Here is a 16,252-nt window from a genome sequence, read left to right as displayed (position 1 = left end):
TGCCACAAATCCTCGACAACCCACCTCCACTGGGTAAACACGGACTCTCCATCCTCGCTGTTCCGCTTTAGCAGCTAGTTGAGCAAACCGAAGTTTCTTCCTCTCATATGCCTGATCCACAGCATCTTCCCATGGCCCTGTTAACTCTACTAGATGAACAAGACGTGCTGATCCAGACCACAAGGCAATGTCTGGTTGAAGGTCAGTGGTGGCAATCTCAGGTGGAAAAATAAGCCGTTGACCAACATCTGCCTTCATCTTCCAGTCGCTAGCAGCTTCCAGTTGTCCTGGGCGAAGCTTGGTTTTAACACCTTTTCTTGGTGGTTGCTCTCCTGGACGGAGGAATATTGTCTTTTGTGATGAACACAAAGGACATGAGAGATCCTCACCCACCCAGAAGTTTAGGTTCCGTGGTGATGGGAGAACATCATATGCTGATCTGATGAGGAAACTGATCCTGCTCTGTTCCATTGTCCACAGATCTTGCCAGCCGATCTTGCTTTGTTCTACACTCTCCCATCTCATCCATTCCCCTGCTTGGCATGGTCTTTACACACCTGATTCTTTCCTCCTGGTTTTGCATCTCATTGACTACTAGCTTCCTCCTTTGAGCTGGGGTTGCCCTGTGACATGTAGGAGGAGCTGAACTCAGACCAAAACCTCCTTTTTTTCCATGCTGAACTTGCCCCATAATATCTCCGATTCGAAGGGAAGCCTTAACATCTTCCACAGCTTTCTTTAGCGTCCATTTTCTTCCAGTTTACAACACAGGTGCTGCTTCCCTTACACATTTGTCGTGTGAATCTACTAATGTCATTTCCAGTTGGACTTTGGTGCACTTAAACTCAGCGGTTAGAGCAGAGATTGGTAGCTGCAGTATTCCTTTACCATAAAGTCCCACTCTGCTGAGGCAGCGTGGAACTCCCAACCATTTCCTGATGTATGAACTGATTAAAGCTTCCAGCTTCTCAACTGCTGTCAAGGAAACCTCGTACACAGTCAGTGGCAACAGCAGTCTTGGCAGTAGACCAAACTGAAAGCACCAGAGTTTCAGTTTGCCTGTTAAAGTGCTGCTGTCTATGCTCTTTAACCCTTCCACTGCTTGTTATCTAACTTCTCCCACACAAACTGTGTCCTTTAGATCCCCGTTGTACCATCTCCCTAGACTTTTCATTGGCTTCTCGGACACTGTTGGTATTGCCTCACCATTAATGAAGAACCTGTTATCTACTACTTGACTTTTAATTACAGAGATGCTCCTTGATTTAGTGGGCTTGAATTGCATTTGTGCCCATTCAATGTTATTGGTTAATTTGCCCAATAATCGATTAGTGCAAGCTACGGTTGTAGTCATTGCCGTGTCATCCATGTATGCACGAATTGGTGGTATTCGCATTCCAGAAGCCAAGCGCTCTCCTCTCACTACCTATTTTGATGCCCTAATAATTAATTCCTTTGCCATGGTAAAAGCCAGTGGAGAAATGGTACATCCTGCCATTATTCCAAATTCTAGGCATTGCCATGTAGTGCTGAATTGTGAAGTTGAAAAACTAAATTGCAAATCTCCAAAGTAGGCTTTCACAAAATTTGTTATTGTCATCGGTACGCTGAAAAAATCAAATGCTGCCCAAAGAAGTTCATGTGGCACTGAACCATATGCATTAGCCAAATCCAGGAATGTCACTTGGAGCTCCTTCCTCTCCTTTTTTGCTGATTGAATTTGTTGCCATATTACGCTGATGTGTTCTAAGCATCCTGGGAAACCTGGAATACCTGCTTTTTGTACTGAAGTGTCAATGAAGCAGCACTTTAATAGGTAGGTTGACGATCTCTGTGCAATAATGCTGAAGAAAATCTTGCCTTCTACGTTTAATAGGGAACTAGGACAAAACTGATCGATGCTTGTAGAATCCTTTTATTTTGGTATAAAGACTCCACCTGCTCGGCGCCATGCTCTTGGTACAACCTGTTTTTCCCATGCCACTTTCATCAATTTCCACAGGATTCGTAGAACTCCAGAAGCACTCTTGTACATGCTGTATGGAACTCCATTAGGCCCTGGTGATGATGACGCCCTTGCTTTTTTCACAGCTTGCTCTACTTCTTTCCACTTAGGTGCACAGTCCTCCATTTGGTATTTGGGTGGATTGATAGATGGGATGTCTGAATGAATTGACATAGGCTCCTGCCTTTTTGAATCTGTATGTGTTTCCTCCAAATATCTCTCCAGCTCAAGCTTAGATGATTTTAATGTGCCATTTTTCTCACTGGTGAATATCTTCTTTACAAATTTGAATGGATATTTATAAAAGTTAGTTCTCGCATGCTCTCTTTTTGTAGCGTTTCCGTAGGCGCTCAGCTCTGCACAATGTTGCAAGCTTATCTTTTATGACCCTTTGTAACAGATGGAGTCCCTCCTGACTGTGTTCTGCTTATCTCCATTGCTTCCTCAACTGCCTCCTTTCTCTAACTAAGCATTCAGTCTCCTGCTACCGTCTAGACTTTCCAGGAATAGTTTGTACTTTTTCCTTCCTTTTTTCAATTCCAAACCTCTCGCTTCCATATGCGTAGATGATGTCCCCAAATTTATCCAGCTTCTTTTCAACTGTTCCATTTAACCTTTCCAAAGTAAAACAGAGATCTGTGTTTACTGTGTCCCACGTAGTTTTCTCACAAGCTCTTGGCCATTTAACTCCAGGCTTGTGCCCATTGAGGTTCTTTTCTCTCTTGCGCTGGTTTGTCTGATCGGGTTCGCAAGGATCATTAGGTTCATCACTAGTTGTATCCACGTAAGTCCTTGATAACACTGTGTAACACATTTTTTATTTTTTTTTTGTTCCTGGGTAGTAAGTGTTATTTTCTAACTGCTTATGCCTCAAAAGTGTAGAAAATGGCTATTATTCCCCACAAACTTTGCTTTTGTGACCAGGACAGTGATATTTCAAAATTTTCGTTCACATAAAGTCAGAAAAAAACAACATATGAATCCAAATTAACATGTATTTATACTAAAGTAATACAAAAATGACTACAAAAGATTTAGAAGTGAGTAGTTTTTCGAGATTTACGGTTATACTGTATTTACAGTATAATCGCAAATCTCGAAAAACTACTAACTTCTAAATATTTTGTAGTCATTTTTGTATGACTACATACATACAGTCATTTTGTAGTCACTCCTCACACACACACACCCACATCCAAGCACAGAGTACATCTGAGATAATGCAGACAATCTTAAAAATATATCACATTAAGCTTATTAATGGTATATAGATTAAGCATATGGCAACTTTAAAAAGTTATTCATATAACAGTAAGAGGTAGATTACTTATAGTTATTTAATCAAGTTTCACTAAAAGTTAGTTCACATGTAGTTTGCAAACTAAATAAATAACAGTTCAAATCTATGTGATTGTGTTACAATGAATTAATTTAGTTCCATGAAAGGAAAATGCAACTGGAATCATACTCAGCGGTTCCTTGAAGCTTAGACTTTTGGTCTGCTGGCTTGGAAGCTCAATCTATTGAAGTGTCCAGTACAAAATTCTTGTCTCTGCAACAAAGTCTTCAATCCCACGTTGGATCAAACTTGGCAACAAAGTTTCAATTCTCGATAGAATCAACAAACAGCTGCAACAAAGTCTTCAGTCCTTGGGATAGGATCCACAGCAGCATTCGTCCGCTCTGTCCTCTTCGCTGAATCTTTAGCTACACCAGTAGCAGGGCACAGTTTCTAGGTGTAAGAAGACCCAGACTGGTTTGTCTGATAACAGTCTTTGTAAGTTTTACAGCAGTCTTCTAGCCGGGCCTCGGTCTCGTTGCTTGTGATAGTTGACTCTCTTCCAGCTTGTTTCCTCGTCTTGGGTCTGTTCAGGCAGAGTCCCGTCTTGGTTCCATTTTAGGTCAGAGTCCCGTAGTTGCAGCATTGCTTAGCAGAGCAACAGCACCTTGTTTAGCATGTGGAGCACAAAATGTTCAATTTCACTTAGATATTTATATTTTTTCTCACTCTGCTGAGTAGCTACTTTCATGAGGTCATTTGTGTATCTTGCCTCTTTAAACTCCCAGTCCTTTGATGTTGTAATGTTCTTTTCCACTGGGACATCGCCAGTTTATTTATTCCTTGCGTCAAAACGATTGTTGTTGCACATGTGAATTATCTGTACATAATTCAACTGTGCGCTCACCCTAATCCAGTTCAATCGCCGGTCTTCTAATCCGTAGGTCACATAGTTCAGTATGTCTGCAAAGCAGAGGCTCCCTTCTCAAGACACAGCAGTTTGCCTTGTTTCTCAAGACAGTTTCATTAATGAATCCAGTTACATTTCTAATACACGTTCATGTATTATCATATTCAGGGAATATGTCCTACAATGTTGCATGCTACAATAAATTTGTTACGTTGATGAACCACCACTTTCTCTAAAACTTTGGATAGGAATGGGAGATTAGAAATAAACAGGACTCACAGAAGGGAGTCAATATGAATTTGAGTCTCTGAATTTATGAAAATGACATGTCCCTAATCTGAACAGTTTAAGACATTTTATATTCAAATTATGTAAAGGATTTTTCTATTGTAAAATTTACCAACATAAGCGTTAGATTGCATTTTTCTGCAGTGAATATATGCAATGATCCAGGATGTTCAGTGCATGAGTGGGTTATTTATTTATTTATTTGTTGTTGTTATCAGTATTATTATTAGTAGTAGTTGGCAGAGGCTGTTTCATTTTAAATTCTTGTTGACATTTATACAAACTGATTTTAGCCATTTCCAGCTGTTTAAAAAAACAAACACACAGCTAACGTTTTTATTATCTTTTCAGGAAACGGTCGAGAAGTCCAAGAGAGTCAACACCAAAGAGATCTAAGTATGAAGAAGTTGAAAGAGGAACACAGGAGCATCATCCATCATCCCATCCTCTTGTAAAGAAGAGCGAGCGAATGCTTACCTTTTCCGCTGTAGTTGAAAGAAAAACATTTTTGTTGTTTGTTTTTGTATTTTTTTTTTTTTTAATATATAAATGGGGTAGTAATCCATGTGTGTTTTATGTAAAGCACAGTAATCAATGTATCACTGCGAAGCTTTGTGAGTATATTAAGAACTGCAGGATACAGATTGTCAAAAGAAGTTGCTGTAGGTTAAATCTTCTGAAGGGGGAAAAAAGAGGAGTAGCTGCAAAGTGAAAATACCATCTGAGGTACCTCTCCTGCTTTGCATGAACTGGTATATATGTGCCATGGCACCAATGGCTTAACTGTTAACAAAAGGCAGATGTATAGAAGGAAGAGGTGTTGTTATCATCTTACTCTACGGTTCCATTATAGATGGTTACATGCATGAAATCTTGTAATAAAATATATTTTAACAGTCTCATAAAGTGCCATAGCAAAAATATATTGTAACAGTGTTAATATCTCTAATCATAATCTGTAAAAGTTAACTACTTCATAGATTATGCTATATATAACCACTTACAACAGATACCAAAGCTGTGTTAAAAAAAAAAAAGATAGTACAGTACACTCGTTTTGTGACTAAGCTTTTGGTGTAGTTAAGAGTATCAAAATTTAGTTGATTTTTTCCCCCATGCACATTTTTTAACTTATTTTTTCTGTAATGCTCATTTGAAACAGGCACAGGTTTAGTGTATGTCATTATAGGTCCATATAATATTACAAATAGTACACATGAAAATGTATTAAAATAGTCTTTGGGATGCTTTATTTTAAGTGGGCATTTCATAAGGAAGACAGGATTACATATCCAGCATCTAACAAATGTATATGCAGAAATATATGAATGTATATGTTAAAAATATATAAATGGGGTAGTAATCCATGTGTTTTATGTAAAGCACAATAATAAATGTATCACATTGTTTTTTTTTTTTTTACATTTTGTTTTTGTCTCTTGAACAAGAATTACTTCATGGTGTATTCTTTAAAATGTTGTTGCTAATGTTACAAGTACCATACTGTATACAGTTGTGATCATGGTTTTAATAGCAGTTCATGCAAAGAATTATTGGAACTGTCACCAACAAGTCTTTCCCAGTGTACATGGCTCTCATTTGACACTTCACAAAGGTGCTATATTTTTATTTGTATGTTGCATTTTGCGTAGCTTTTTTATATAGCTTTAGTCTTTTTTTATTTAAATTTGATTGTATCTTGGAGGGCAATCTAAAAATATACCGAAAAAGCATGTTTTACCCGTGGTGGGTGTTGTCTTGCTTTGTTTCAATTATGTACACACTTTTAGTTAACAAGTCCCATTCTTTGGTTTGATTTCAAGTTAGCATTATATGGTGTTCATTTATAAATCACCTAGCAGGCATAACAGAGCGTTATATTTTCTGTTTTAGCCTTTTCTTGTTCTTTTAATGCATGTCATAGGTAGGCAGTTTTCAGCATATGAGGTGTCTACAGTAGTGTGTGAAAATACATTTTTGATGGTGCTATTTGACCTGTTGTCTGTAACTGCAGTTAAATGAATGTTCAAAACTTATGCGGCTCTGATTTAGCAGAAGTAAAAGCAAGTGTGCATTGCTAGAATTGAAACAGAAGCTTGTAACAACACAGGATAGAGTTTTTACCAGCTATGAGACATAGGTTTACATGCACTGGCAATTTACCATACAAAACAAAAACGATGGGTTAAATGCAAGTAAGAGGTTTATGTTGGTGGACAACCATGACTACTGACAGTTGATTGATCTGGTAGGTTAGAAGAATATGGGAAACTATATGTTCATTTTTCGTTACGACTAGTTGGCACATTTTAAACAAATCTCACCTTGAAAACTAACTGCTCAGGTTGGAACCAAAACCTGATGTGTGATTCGTTAGCTGGTGTTACTGTATTATTCCAGGCATTTCATTACTCTGGACCCAGCAACAACGATATACCTGTTTTACAAGAACTAATATCAATGGACATTAGCCTCAATGTCAGCTACATGGCATTCATTATTTTAACAGTTTTGTTTTTGACCACCCTACCCACTATTGCAGAATCAGTGCCTTAAAGTATAATGTAAAAGCAAGGGAATTAAACAAAGAACTCCTTCAGTGTGTTTTAACACCTAGAACCACACTAGCCGGCTTAGCGGTAGTTTTTTCACCCTGCAATCGATCAAACTAGCATTGAGCACAGCATGAAGCTGGCAGTATATCTTTGTTACTTACATTGTTTTTTGGGTTTTTTTTTTTTACATTTTGTTTTTGTCACTTGAACAGGATTAAATTGTGTTGTATTCTTTGAAAGGGTATTACTAATTTAGTTAGGTTTACTTTTATTTTGCTACTTGTATTTTTTTCATGAGTTTTTGTTATACATGCCAATAAAATGGCTTGATAAAAAACACTTGATAAAAGACTCTTTATTGTTCCTTACCACTGATCATGCCCTTACACCAGTATGGAAACCTACAAGATTACTAAAGAGTCCATGCTTTGTCAATGGGGCACTGTAATTCAAGAGAGGACTGTGTTGAATAGGCGTGTGGACCCAAGGGCTATTCCATGAATATGTAACATTTGACAGTCTTCAATATCTACTACTGGGCAAACCCCAGACGTTTTAAAAATCAAACTTCTAAGTTTTATGACAGATCCACCACTACAACAAACTTGGTCTGTTGAAATTAGTCTGATCTCAGTGACTTAGTGTAACAAATGTACAATTTTTGGCATAGCCTCAGGCAGGTTAAATACAAAGCAGCAATGGTTGAAAGTATGCTGGTCACAACCTGACTCTGTTATTAAGGATTTGGAAAACTAAGGCAGCCAACAACAATCCTTCCATTTGTCCGGTTGTTATTGGTGTTTGGCTCACTGTTTCTAATGTCCAAATCTTGAATCCACTCTGATAAATGCTAACATAATGGTATATTCTACTCATGGTGACTCAGTGTATTGTTTCCAAGGAAAACTATGCACACTGGTCAGGTAGACAAACATTTCAATATCTATTTATATAGACACACACACACACATTGAGCCCCCCCCCCTAGCAATTACAACTGTTTATGTTTTGGACTATTACCGACTGCAAATTCAGGATACAGTCTTACGCATGTACTGTACAGAGGCACTGACTGCGGCAAACATCGATTCCCTTCCACCCAATGAAACCATTTACACAGCTGACCAAATGCGACCAATTAAAACCACACGTACAAAGGCTAGCTGAAAAATGCAACTAATTTAAACTATGTGTGTAGGTGATACCAACGTTTTCCAATTTCGAAAAATACACGGTTCGCTTCTAGTTGAAATTAAATGTGACGAAAAATAAAATAACACTAATATAATTAGCCTTATTAGAAAGTTAAACATTTGATTTGGCGGTTGAATTTTCAGTCGAACTCAACACTATGGTTACGGTACTGCTGAGTACCATTACTGCATAAAGAGTCCAAAAAAAGTGTCTTAGAAGAAAGTTGAAAAGCTATTGATCGGGTCAAAAGTGGGTCTAAACAACTGGATGTTGTTCGTGATTTAAAAGTTAGCAAATGCGAATCAATTATGAGAGGATAAAAGCGTTTTGTCCCAACATACTTGTGAACAGGAAAAACAAGCAGAACAAAGAAACTGTAAGTACCCTGTTGTACACTGACTGACACACAAGTAAGTCACAAATTTTATTTGTTTGTATTTATTATAATAGGCAATGCTTAATTTGTAGCAAGCAATGACAACAATACCGCCCTTAAGATCGTCACACGATGACGTGGGCGGCTCTCTTCGAAATGTCCCTCCTAAAGCGGTGCGGTTGGTGCACCGTAGTATGTGTATGTAACAACTTCAGGGATTGCATAAGGTCATTCTTTTTGTTACGGTTCTGGAACGGCACGATATATGTTACAAGTTATGTAAGAATTCAACAGCATGCAATAAAATGCACTTTGCTGAATAGACAAAAGGCTCACAGTTCTACTGTGGCAGAATATAAATCATTGAATCCAACAGTGCCTCATGCTGCTGAACTTTGCACACATTTTCTACACCCTCCTGCACGACAAGCTAGGGATAACCCTGAACATGAATATTAGGCAGAGCCTCTCGCTTCCAGATGGTTATCCAGATTCCGGGCGGAAATGTACCACCCCGGAACCCGCACTGAATATACAAACTGCTGAATCGGGGTCTGCTGACTTTGAATTACACATGTTTCGGGATGGTTTTCCCAGGAAACTTGAAATAGTTTTAGTTGTTCGTGGAATCTGTTACTAGGCTGCCACTGTTCGGTTTGGAAAGCAGTCATTTATCCAGCTTTAATTAATTAATTAATGTATTTAATTTAATTGTTTGTTTTGTTTTTTTTAATATATATTTTCTCAACACCCGTGCCTTCAAGAAAAAAATGGACGTCTATGAAGGTTTGGAAGGGGAGAAAGTCTTGAATTTATCCCGATTGAATTTGGATAACTTGGATTTAGATGATGTGGGAGAAGAAAGGAAACGGGACACTCAACAGCTGTTTCTGGTTTACAACAGATTTATTATGCTTCCTGGTTCGATCTGTCACTTTTCGAACCTAGTCTTTCTTGACATCAGCTGCAACAGACTGGCCTTTATTTGCGAGGACATCCTCCGGCTTTCCAAGCTCAAGACCCTTGTTGCAAAAAACAACAGGCTGGATGAGTTCTCCCTTCCAAAGGACTTCGGGACCATGTCCCTGGAGGTGCTTAACTTCAGTGGGAACAGATTTGAGGAGTTCCCAAGCGAGTTCCTCAATCTGCAAAGACTCCAGTCCCTCTCCCTGGGAGGAAACCGACTCAAATCAATCCCCGCAGAAATAGAGCAATTAACAAGGTAAAGTTAAACGAGACAAACAGCAACCCGGAGTGCTATCATTTGAAATTAGATTGCAAATGTTGATGTGTCAGATACACAGATGTTGTTTATTGACAAATGAATACATACGGTAGGTACGATTAAAAAAAATAAATAAATAAATAAGTGGACAGGTTGTAAGTAATTAAATATAGCTGTGGTAATAGATCTAACCATATTACTATGCTGTTTTTCGATTCGTGTTAGTATTTATTTTTTAAAACTTTAATTTACCTTATAACTTTGCATAGAGGAACACATTTTTAAAACTAAAGACTCACTCAACTCGCTTGACTTAGCTATACATACTTGTTTGGAAGACATTAAATACCATATTGATGGAATGCACGATTGTTTTAAGCACTTCCACTTTTCCTAAGAAGCATTGGATTAAATGAAGTGTTCTGATCAAACTGTAGTGGCTGGTATTGGCAGTTCATGCCTGATGCGATGACAGTCGCAGTCTGTACTTTTATATATGATACACGAGGTAAGAGTAGGTCTGTGCCACCATGACATGATGAGCTATCAGGCACAGTGGTGTCCAATTACAGCCCGGGATGTCCATAAATAATGTAATTAACTACTTCAGTGTCGCCATGACTGTAGTTATGACAGGGCTTCTCAGACTCGGTCCTGGGGACTCCCTGTGTCTGCTGGTTTTCATTACAACTTTTGAACTGATAATTTGCTTAATTAAACTTTTTTTTTTTTTAAACTTGTTTTCAGCTGTTAAACAGTTGCAGTTCAAGCTACTTATAAAATGTTATAGCTAACTTGAAATAAGCCACTGTTTAAGAGCTGAAAACAAGTTAAAAAAAAAAAAAAAAAAAAAACACAGCAGACACAAGGGGTTACCAGGACTGAATTTGATAAGCCCTGTGTTACGATGTTAATTGATAATTCATAGAAAACTGGCAGTGTTCAGTACTACACTACAATATATGAAATAGACTAGTGTGCATACATGAAGACATACTTAAGACACTCCAACAACAGGAGTGGAAATAAGACTCCTTTTGCATAGCAGTTTGATCCATTCCTGGTTTTGCCATGAGTTTCATAAGACACACCTGAGCCTGTTAGATACAATGTGGCTAGTCAAGGTCATAGTAAAACTGGAATGTGTGAAACTGCTGTGCAATAGGAGTCATATTTCCATCCCTGAAACAATATTGATACATTAAAGCGGGAGTCTCCAACTGCAGAGCCCTAAATCCTCGGGTTTTCTATGTGTCTATGTCCTCAATAGCTGAAGATCTGGAACACCTGTTAATTTTGACTAATTGAACCAATAGTTGTAACCAATAAAAGTAACTGAGAGCTCGACTGAAGTGAAAACCAGAAGACCCTGTCGCTCTCCAGAACCAGAGCTGGTGACCCCTGCATTAAAGCATGTAGCAGCATTTGAATCGGTTCTAATCAGTACAGAAATTAAGTGTCCTTATCTAATTGTTCTTTTAAAAAACGGCTTTCTGGTATTGGCATGCATGCCTGGTGCAATTATAGTAGCCGTTGTACTTTAATACTTGATAAAAGTCATAAAATTGATAGTGTAGGTCTGTATCGCCGTGACATGACAATCCATGTCACCATACAGCTTTTATGACTAGAGAGTGATGAGATTAATTGATTGATTACACAAAGAAAACTGGCAATGGTCTGTACTACAGTACTAAATATGGACCCAGCCTTTGTAGGATCACAGTTTCTGAACACCGCATGAGGGTAGAGGGTTCAAACTTATCTTGTAAGTATATACACTGCAAAGTATATTGTAGTACTGAATCACTACCCGACAACAACGTCTGAGGTTCAACTAATCCATATGATTACTGTAGCAAAATGAAGATAACCAACTTTTCACAACTTGTTGTTTAATTAATGGCTCCTGTACAGTATATACTGCACTGGCACATTTCCACTTCCAACACGTATTCATTTTTTATTTGCTCCACCTGCTCTGTATTATTGAGCAGACAGAGCAAGAGGTTTATATGCCTTTCTAGAAGGAGGAAATCTGTCAGTAAGCAGGTATTTATCAAAAAGTACTTGGAGGAACATTAATGTTTTCATGTTTGAATGTCCACAAAGCTTTTATTTGTATAGATACATTTTTTATTTTTTATTTTTATAGATAACAATTACAACAGCAGCATTAGATTTTTGGCACGGCTTTAAGGACCAAGGTCAACCAGCTGTTAATAAAATCTATAGGCTATAAGTAAAATTATAATATAAAAGTGTGGATATGTATTATCAGTCTACGTCAGTGATATGCTAGTTGAGGAAACAAGTCTTCGGTATGGACCTGAAAATGGTCTCTGATGGATTTGGGCACTGTGCCTCGGTCTCTGATGGATTTGGGCACTGTGCCTCGGTCTCTGATGGATTTGGGCACTGTGTCTCGGTCTCCGATGGATTTGGGCAAGTGGTTCAAAAGTATTGGTGCATCATGGCTTTCGTCCTGAATGTGCCACCAAATTATATATGCAAATAACAGTGCAATTGGCACTTCAGTTTAGTCTAATGTGCAATGTAATATTACGTCACTTCAGCTTAATAATTCAGACTCAAACTGATTTTACTAAACTAAAGCATGCAGCGTTACACATGTCAGTACGAATCCACAAAAGTACCTGCTTGCAAAAGGGTTTGCATCACGTGGGATGATGGAATTATCTTTAACCAATAAAGTACACAGTACAAGACCCAAGTACTTTTTGCCATTACATTTCAATCAATGTTTGTTGGGGTGTTTGCCCAGACCGGCTTGTCCAATGTGCATTGTAGTACTGTACAGTTTGTTTGGCTGCATTTTCATAGATGGTTCTCTTTGCACTGTACTATTGCTGACTTCAGCTGGTACTGAACAGAGGGAACATATTATTAATATTATTTTTTATTACTTTTATTTTTTGTTTTAATTTTAGTGCAAAGAAACAGATGTGTGGCATGTACAATACGGCATACAAGCTGACCTGGGCATTTATCAAGAGAGGCATGGACTTAACATTGTGGTTCATTTATACATCTTTACAGAAGTCTGAAAATACAGTAGAATCAATTGATAGTGAACACGTAATTCCTTAGAACAAAATAGCCACGACTAATATATAGAAATACATTATGTAGATTTTTTACTTAAACACAGTAAATATTAGTTGACTGGAAGTTTTTTTTTGTTTGTTTGTTTGTTTTTTTTTTAATTAAAAATAAATGGTCCACTTGGGGTTGTATGTATTGCAGTCACTTTACACCAACCCATCAAATGGTCCACCAAGTCACTGGGGAATTGGTTTGGAAAATATTAGAGGTGCCACTGAGACCACGTCGGATTCATTACTGGTCTTGTTTTCACAAAGAAAGCAGGAATAGCAAGACACACGGTTTATTAGCTTTCACAGATTAAACGGGCAAACATGAATTGTTTCCGTATATCGAATAAGTAAAATCTGCTAAACCTGAAACTAAAAGCAAACGGAACACAGTTGTTTGCTATCTTATATACTGTTTTGCCAATGTACTTTCTGTTCTTAAATATAATGTGAATTTGTTCTTTTCCAGCCTGGAGCTGCTGTACCTAGGGGGAAATTCCATCACTTCCATTCCTCCAGAGCTTGCAAATCTCCCGTACCTCAGCTACCTGGTACTGTGTGACAACAGAATACAGAGCATCCCTCCACAGCTAGCACAGTGAGTCCTCTTCTCTCTCCATCTTACTCTTGTGTTGCAGTACACTTTAATGTTTTCATACTTACATTCAACATGCAATAACTGCTAAAATTAATTATAAACCAGGTATACAAGCATAATAGTAATAATAATAATAATTTACACGTCTTTAGCATGTAAGGTTGCATGTGTCCCAAATCCTCAATCTGCAGTTGTTTGTGTTGCAGGATGAACTCTTTACGGTCCCTGAGCCTCCATAACAACCTGCTCACTTATCTTCCACGCGAGATTCTCAGCCTGTTCCAACTGCAGGAGCTCAGTCTCCGTGGCAACCCACTGGTTGTGCGGTTTGTCAAAGATATGACCTACGACCCTCCTTCACTCTTAGAGCTGGCAGGACGCACGGTCAAATCCCGAAATCTCCCCTACAAGCCAGAGGACTTGCCAGGGAACCTCGTCAGGTACCTGGATTTGGCCAGCAAGTGCCCCAACCCAAAATGTGGAGGTATTTTCATTCTTTTGTCAAGCTCTTAATCAGGAACAATGTTAAATGTTAATCATATGTTCTGCTGACTTGTAGTCTATAGCATATAAGGCTATATAATTCATAGAATGACTGGCATGGATGGAATACAAAATGTTCAGACCCAGTCGTTTTATGACTCAAACTTGAGGTGCACAACAAAATTAGCCAAAAATGTCACATAAAAAAAATATATGTATATGTTAAACCAAATTTTAAATAATGTGGTGTGTATGTGTTGATGACATATAAAACGCATCCTTTGAATAAGCTCCATTATCCATGATTTTATATACAAATAATTTGCTATTAACATTTGTTCATGAACCAGTCAATGTTGCTTGCAATTTTTGAACTTTTTTGGGTTTATTAAAAATGAATAAATGCACTGTTACCATCTTTTTACTAATAATGTTAGACTGTAGCTTCTTTCTCTTTTATAAATACGTGAAGCTGTCTTTCAGGACCCTATAGAACATAATACAAATTTGTGTTTTTGTTTGTTTTTGCTCCTGCTGCAGGTGTCTACTTTGACTCCTGTGTGCGTCACATCAAGTTTGTAGATTTCTGTGGCAAGTATCGGCTCCCCCTGATGCACTACCTGTGCTCCCCTGAGTGCTCCTCTCCCTGCAGCTCCAACCCGCAGAGCGACGCTGACTCGGAGGACGAGAGCAGCGTTCCTGCTCACAGAATGCAGAAAGTGCTGCTCGGCTAAGGGGGACAAGTTACACCAGGGGGGTCTGCTACCACCACCGAACTCGCTTGATGTTCCAGTTTTTTAGCGCTGCCTTTGCTATTGTGTTACAGTCGTTCATTTTCTTTCTCCCATAAAATGCCTTTAGTTTTTTTTTTTTTCACTTAGAACAGTTTAAGAGTGAGTTTGATGGGTAACAAACTGTAAAAAAAAACAATCAGTGGGTGACAGTGTTCTGCTTTGAAGGAATTTCTGCTTTATTCAAATAGTACTACTGCAGTTAAAGATTGCATGCTGTGATTGTTCACAAAATGCAAAAGTATGAGTTTCCAGCTATGTTTGGGACACTTTGTTAAACTTTAGGCAAGTATTTAACAGAGTATTGCATTTTATAATGAAATGAAGCTCATTAAATAACAGTATTATTTTATGATTTTTCTTTGTTTTTATTCCCAGTCGAAAGTTCCCTCAGAAGAAAGAATTTTCTAATACCGAGTAAAAGCATGGCCAGTCTTTACGTGCATAAGGTGGTGCATTTTTCCTAACAGTTTATCTATATCTCTTTAGAAACAAGAAAGCTCTCCTTTCCAAAAAAGTACAAAACAGAACAGCTGCAGACAGTTCTGCCAAATAAAAGTACTGTACATACCCAGATGGATTAAATGGTGGTTCCAAAAAATAACTGTGTACCAGTGTCTGTTTCAAGCTCTTTTCAAAATGTCCACTCTAGTGCATAACAAGTGCTCTGGCATTTCTGTGCCATACCACATCATGGATCATTATTGCTGTGTTACCTGTTTCACAATATGGGCAATAATCCTTACACTATCAGTGCACTAGAGCGGACATTTTGAAAAGAGCTTCGAAACCGACTTTAAATTTCTAAGCGTAAAAAGTTGTCAGGATGTTAACAATGACAAGAAAAATGACAGGTATGTTATTTAAACACTTGTAGCAACAGGTAGGGACGTGTAACGCTCTTTTTTTTTTTTTTTTTTTTTTTGGAACCCTGCTACTCTTCAGTAACATTACAAATACAAGGTTTTACAAGTGTATCCATACCTTGATCCACTACTGCTAGCATCTAAATAGGTATGCAGTACAATTGTAGGATTTCTAATATTGTACACACAGTGGGGTCGTAGTTAAAACGCTTTGGTACAGATTACAGCGATTTATTTAGCTGGCAGAGTGAATGGAAGGAATGAGGGAGGCGTGTATGAGCAATAATGGTAGTGGAGGTGTATCCTCCTTCATTACAATCCTGCACAATATGCCTTTTTTTTTATCGGAGATAGTTAGTTTTTATTATTCCTATTCCTAATAATTACATTTTCTAGGATAAGTCATTGTATCGCATTACATTGTTCACTTACATCCCACCGAGGATTACATCTGGCACAAATGAATGCTCAACCACTGGATATCAATACATTATATGTTTGTAAAGGCTGACGTTACTTACCAGTTTCGCCATTGAAATTTGTTTTTCAACATTCCAGTGGCCAAT

The 16,252-nt window shown here is 38.0% G+C and overlaps 2 protein-coding genes across 2 annotated transcripts in view; both read left to right on the top strand.

Annotated features, from left to right (window-relative positions):
* LOC121327779 (follistatin-related protein 1-like) overlaps positions 1 to 7,001 on the top strand; it is a 40,818-nt gene extending 33,817 nt beyond the window's left edge. Inside the window, exon 11 of the mRNA XM_041271992.1 lies at positions 4,834 to 7,001. Coding sequence (XP_041127926.1) covers positions 4,834 to 4,878 — 45 coding nt within the window. The 3' untranslated portion in view covers positions 4,879 to 7,001. The remainder of the gene's footprint in view (positions 1 to 4,833) is intronic.
* Positions 7,002 to 9,147: 2,146 nt separating this feature from the next.
* On the top strand, positions 9,148 to 15,259 carry LOC121328103 (leucine-rich repeat-containing protein 58-like). The gene is made up of 4 exons (XM_041272593.1): positions 9,148 to 9,829; positions 13,418 to 13,546; positions 13,753 to 14,030; positions 14,570 to 15,259. The coding sequence occupies exons 1-4, from the start codon at positions 9,378 to 9,380 to the stop codon at positions 14,761 to 14,763; spliced, it is 1,053 nt and encodes a 350-aa protein (XP_041128527.1). The 5' UTR covers positions 9,148 to 9,377; the 3' UTR covers positions 14,764 to 15,259.
* Positions 15,260 to 16,252: the final 993 nt, after the last annotated feature.

This window comes from Polyodon spathula, chromosome 15, assembly GCF_017654505.1.
Source record: "Polyodon spathula isolate WHYD16114869_AA chromosome 15, ASM1765450v1, whole genome shotgun sequence".
In the NCBI taxonomy this organism is placed as follows: Eukaryota; Metazoa; Chordata; class Actinopteri; order Acipenseriformes; family Polyodontidae; genus Polyodon; species Polyodon spathula.
This window is presented reverse-complemented; position numbering and strand designations above follow the sequence as displayed.

Excerpts from the sequence above, each read along its gene's own strand:
- LOC121328103 (XM_041272593.1), top strand. The coding sequence starts at position 9,378 with ATGGACGTCTATGAAGGTTTGGAAGGGGAGAAAGTCTTGAATTTATCC. Across the intron at positions 9,830-13,417 it reads GAAATAGAGCAATTAACAAG|CCTGGAGCTGCTGTACCTAG; the intron begins GTAAAGTTAAAC and ends GTTCTTTTCCAG. Across the intron at positions 14,031-14,569 it reads CCCCAACCCAAAATGTGGAG|GTGTCTACTTTGACTCCTGT; the intron begins GTATTTTCATTC and ends CTCCTGCTGCAG.